The sequence below is a fragment of the Vulpes lagopus genome, chromosome 2 (genome assembly GCF_018345385.1).
Source record: "Vulpes lagopus strain Blue_001 chromosome 2, ASM1834538v1, whole genome shotgun sequence".
NCBI classification, from domain to species: domain Eukaryota; kingdom Metazoa; phylum Chordata; class Mammalia; order Carnivora; family Canidae; genus Vulpes; species Vulpes lagopus.
This window is the reverse complement of record NC_054825.1, coordinates 159,852,460-159,857,751: the sequence shown is the minus strand read 5'-3', so window position 1 is coordinate 159,857,751 and position 5,292 is coordinate 159,852,460. Positions and strand designations below refer to the sequence as shown.

Here is a 5,292-nt window from a genome sequence, read left to right as displayed (position 1 = left end):
GTATGAGCAGGGGGAGGGGCAGAGGGAGAGGGAGAAGCAGATTCCCCACTAATCAGGGAGCCTAATGCAGGACTCAGTTCCAGGACCCCAAAGATTATGACCTGGCCTGAAGGCAGATGCCTAACAGACTGAGCCACCTAGGTGCCCCTGGATCCTATTTTACAAGGAAATAATGGATTACAGAAAGACAATCAGCGAAAGACAATCAGCAGCCACAGTTTTATAAGGAAATATTGAAAAATAAGGCTTGTCTTCATTAGAAGAATAGCAACATAAACCAAAAAGCCTAAGGACACAATGGAACATAATTAAACCGAAAATGAAAGTCACTAGGGAAGATGTTATCATTCCAAGATCCTCAGTAACATTTATGGGATCATTTATTGTGTTCCAGAAACCCTATAAGTGCTCAAGATGTCCACATGTCATTTTTACAAAGTCTGATGAATCACCATTATTAACTTCCTTCTTGGGGCAGAAGGGACTTGGACCTGATAGCGGAATCAATCAGGAATTCAATTTTGCATGTGTTTTTTGGTGGCGTTTAAAAGTTCCCAGCTGACGAAAGGCACAGTTGCACTCCTGGCACATATAGGGTTTTATTCCGGAGTGGGTACGTCGGTGAACATTGAGGTTTCCTTTGTGGCTAAAAGCTTTCCCACAGTCTTCACATGGGTAAGGCCTCTCCTTAGTGTGGACTCTCCTATGACTCCGCAGGGTGGAGTCATGAGTGAACGTCTTGAGGCAGAGGTCACAAGAGTATGGCTTCTCACCTGTGTGGATTCGCTGGTGGACTCGGAGGTCTGAAGCCTGCATGAAACCCCCAGAACAGATATCACATTTAAAAGGCCTCTCTCCTGTGTGTGTCCTCCAGTGAATGTAAAACTGAGATTTATAACGAAATCTTTTCTTACATATGCTGCATGCAGTTGGCATTGATTCCGTGGCTTTTTCTACCACAGGATGAACTGAGTTTGATGCTGGTTGTCCCGAGGATTCTCCTTTGTCCAAATATGTGGTCCCTTCTTGAGACACATTTTGGGAAACGGAGGTGTTCTTCTGTTTTCTTCTTTTGGAATTTCTTGGACTTTTCTGATAATCTCTTCTTTTCCTACTCTGAGTAGAAATTACTCTCTCTGAAATGTGGGTGGAAGGTATGTCAGCATCCATATTTGCAACACAGATTCCTTCCTGGAGATTCTTCTCATCCTCTGCCCTCATGGAATCTGTTGAAGGAAGGGTTAACACACAACACTTAATGAAGAGTATTTTCTTTTTTTCTTTTCTCTCTCTCTCTCTCTTTTTTTTTTTGAATACCACTGAACCAAACACTGCTGTGGGCTGAGAACTTCCTTTCAACCAACAAACCTGGGATAGGATCGTATATAGGACACTGTGGAAAGTCAGTGATGGAGAAGGCTTGGCCTTTCAGAGCCCCCTCCCCCTAAGAGATGTCAATGCTTGATTCCCAACCCCCCACCCCCGAACCAGCATACAAAAAGAGTCACTAGCTCCTCTGAATCCCCAGTTTCCATGCTCACCATGACCCTTCAGAAGCTGAGGCTCTTGCGATTTCAGTATTGTCTCTTCCAGATTCTTCTCCAAGTTCTCCTTGGGTCTCAGACCCTCTAGTACACCTTTTCCAGGAATGGTCTCGGGCAGGAGAACGTTCTGTCCCTGATAATGGACAGACAGCCAAGTGTAGTTACCAACGTGTCTAATTTGGGATGTGGAAAGCTCGTCTCTTCTTTCTCCATCCTACCCATCTCCTAAATCTAGGACATTAATTTTTTCAATAATGCTGTGCTGCAGATATGCCCAGACTTCCCTTGGGCCACTCCTGACTCGCTGTCAGTCAGTACCCACCTCACCTTTAAATAACATCCACACATGGCAGTGTTTATACTCAATTATCTAAGTGTAAATCCTCAAGTTATCCAGCTTCCCCTGCCCAACTCTGCAAGCAAGGTGGCTCAAGGTCCAGGTGTCCCTACCCAGTACTACTGATCTTTTGGTTGGATGATGGATTCCCTGTTGTGGGACTGTCCTGTGTATTGTGGGATGATTAGCAGCTTCCCTGGTTTCTACCCACTAGATGTTAATTCCATCCTCCAACCACACCTCCTTTCTGACAATCAAAAACATTTCCAGAAACTTGCAAATGTCTTTCAGAGGGGCAAAATGACTCCAAGTGAGAACCATTCCCTTAATACAAGGTATCAACAATACTCCCAAAACTTCTCCTTTGTCCAATTGTCATTTCATAGAATGCCTGAAGAAATTGGCTGTGGGAAAAATCAGGGTTAAGTTCATTACCCTGTGGCAAATTAACTCAGCATTGTTGCATTGAGATTTATTTCTTCTTCTCCACCCTTAATGTTAAAAAAGCTTTAATGCAGAGGGACAAAGGCTGAGGAATCTTCATTCTCCAGAGGCTCAGAAATGTCTACAGGCTTGGTGCATCCATGGGAATTTCTAGGATAAATAGGTCTAGTTCTATGCTATGCCACTATCCCAATTATTCAACCAGCTACACCCATCATTCCCTAGATATCAAGGAGGGCATCACTCACCTGCTGTCTTGAAAGTTCACTGATTCCAGGCAGAGTCTGCAGCTCTCTGACTTTCTGGCTGCCCTCTGGATGTATCTCACTTACAGAGGATTGGGGCTTCTTGGACAAATCTGTCACAAGGTCTGTGTCACTGTCACTGGCCTCAGCTTCAGCCATCTGAGCATCTGAATTTTGCATAAGAAATTCCTGTCCTTGTAAGGTGACTATGGTCTGTGAGGGCAAGAACCGAACAAGATAAGGGGTGCTTGGGTGGCTTAATCAGTTAAGCGACCAACTCTTAACTTTGGCTCAGGTCATGATCTCAGGTTTGTGGGATCTAGGCATCCACTGGGCTCTTGCTTAGTGAGGAGTCTGCTTGAGATTCTCTCCTCTGCCCCTCCCCCACTCACTCACTTGCACATGCTCCCTCTCTTCTCTAAAATAAACAAGATCTTAAAAAATTAAACAAGATCAGCCTCACTGAAACCAGAATGAAGCTCTGACATTCCCTGTATGAACCTACTAAACACTTACATTTTGTTGGAATTACTTGTGTAAAATGGCAACCTCAAGTTGTGACAAGCAATAATGTCTCCAAACATTGTCAAATGCACCCTAGGCGGTGAAGGCGTACTTTCCCCACCCCTTTGTGTTGGACATCTATTGGCCTACCCACATTATCTAATCAGCCTCAATACCTCCCCATTTTTCCCACCACCCCAACTAATACTCAGCCCTCAAACTGTCATCCTAACCACCCCTGACCTAGGCATGTGAAGTATGGTGTGGTGAAAAACCCGAAACCCTGCTCATGTGAGAATTCAGATGTTTGACTTACATCTCACTCAGCTGATCTTAAGAATTCCTTTATCATTCCAGAATAACATTTTATAGTTCCTGTAGCTATTTTTCCGCAGTGTTGTTGAAGCTTATAACTCCCATTCTCCACTTAACCCCAGAGAATTTTGTCACCTACTGAGAGTGCTCAGGGAAAGGAGGATTGCCCTTGGAACTAGTTGGAACTAGTTCCCTCCTGTCCCCTTACAAAATTACCTATCTCTCCATGACCAGTGCTAACCAGGTCCCATCCCTTCCTAGATCCTTCAGACCTTTGCTTTTTCTACAAAGTACACAGCCACACTCCAGCTGCCATGATGGAAAATGCCCCCGCGTAAGGTCTTACTTGGTGATTCTTACCTGCAAGCTATTTGGACCCTATTGGAGAGACATTTGACAACCAGAGATTTCCTTTTGTTTTGTTATTGACTTTCACAACTCAGGAAGGTTACCATTGACATCGAGGATGTTACTAAACATTATGATGCCCAGGAAGGCCCAAGCAAGGGATGGTCCATTCCAGTATCACCAGTTAATTTGAGACCCGGATTGAGTTGAAAGCCTACAATCTTATTCCTTTCCTCAGCATCATCCCAGGACTCTCATTACCATGGCAACATGTTCACCATACCTCTCTGTAACCTGTAGCTACTTTACTCAAATAGGACCACTTTTAAGAGGGTCTCTGGTGATATCAAGAATTATAAATGTAATGTTATGGAGTGGTTTTAGGCTCCTTTCTCCTGGAATCTCTGGACTGTCCCTTACACAACTGTCCCCACAAAAGGTAGGGCAAGATGAATGATGGTAAAGTGCCTAGACTCATGAAACCTCCCAGATGTCAAGAACTTCCCCTCTCCTCCCCGTTGTGACAGCCAGAAATGTCTCTAGACATTGCCAAGCGTCTCCTGCAGGGCAAACCATCTCCCACATGAAAACCACTGACCCAGAACAACCCCCTCATGAACTTTCCCGTCCAAGGGCAGTGTGCAGCCCCCATACCAGCTCTGCCTTCCCTGTTCCCATCAGGAAGGGCCTGCTCACCCATTTCTTGGGGGTCTGATTGCTTCTCAGCAGGTCCTGCAGGTCTTTGCAGCTCCGCACACCACTTTCCTTGACTAGGGCCTGAATCTCCTGCGGCATGGAGATCATAAACTGCTCCATCACCAGCGTGTCCAGAATCTGCTCCTTGGTGTGGATATCTGGCCTCAGCCACAGGTAGCAGAGCTCACAGAGCCTCCTCAGTTCCTCCACGGGGTCCGACTTCTCCGAGCTGGTGAACGCTCTGAAGCTCACATGCCACATCTCAGAGTTGCAGTCTTGCTCTGACCTAGGGCTGCCTGGGGGTTTCTCATGACCCTGACCCTCTGAAAATGCCTGGTCTGTAGACATATTTACTGCAGAATTTTCCAGTTTGACTCTGCAAACTCTCCAGAAGCTGGTGCCTAACTAAGACCTACCTAAACGGATTTACTCTGGTTTTCCTCAGCAACATACCCTGTTTTTTTCAGAAATCTGAGGGGGGGGGGGGAAGAGAATGAACCAGCTTAGTTTAACTTCTTACCACCCTCTCCCTTCCAAACTCCTCACCCAAATACTAGACACCATCCCCAAGTTGTCCTGTATTTAATATTGTGGAAAATAACCCTCACTATTATTTTTCCAATGTCCACCTTTATATTAAAAGGTGTTTTTTTTTATTTTTAAATTTTATTTATTTCTTCATGAGAGACACAGAGAGAGGCAGAGGGAGAAGCAGGCTCCATGCAGGGAGCCCGATGTGGGACTCGATCCCAGGTCTCCAGGATCACACCCTGGGCCGAAGTCAGCAGTCCAACTGCTAAGCCATCCAGGCATCCCTAAAAGGTGGTTTAAATGTCTGAATGGTCCCCTTGATTCTGAG

At 45.4% G+C, this 5,292-nt stretch overlaps 1 protein-coding gene across 1 annotated transcript; it reads right to left on the bottom strand.

Moving 5' to 3' along the window:
- Window positions 1-507: 507 nt before the first annotated feature.
- On the bottom strand, window positions 508-4,694 carry LOC121478746 (zinc finger and SCAN domain-containing protein 5B-like). The gene is made up of 4 exons (XM_041734010.1): window positions 4,434-4,694; window positions 2,574-2,783; window positions 1,542-1,677; window positions 508-953 (listed from the first exon to the last, which is right to left on the bottom strand). The coding sequence occupies exons 1-4, from the start codon at window positions 4,692-4,694 to the stop codon at window positions 508-510; spliced, it is 1,053 nt and encodes a 350-aa protein (XP_041589944.1).
- Between the last annotated feature and the right edge of the window lie 598 nt (window positions 4,695-5,292).

What these genes read in the sequence shown, in the direction of transcription:
- LOC121478746 (XM_041734010.1), bottom strand. Translation starts at nt 4,694, where the DNA reads ATGTGGCATGTGAGCTTCAGAGCGTTCACCAGCTCGGAGAAGTCGGAC. An exon ending in GTGAACTTTCAAGACAGCAG is followed by an intron (nt 1,678 to 2,573) that starts GTGAGTGATGCC and finishes GTCCATTATCAG; the next exon opens with GGACAGAACGTTCTCCTGCC. An exon ending in TCAGCTTCTGAAGGGTCATG is followed by an intron (nt 954 to 1,541) that starts GTGAGCATGGAA and finishes ATCCTGTGGTAG; the next exon opens with AAAAAGCCACGGAATCAATG.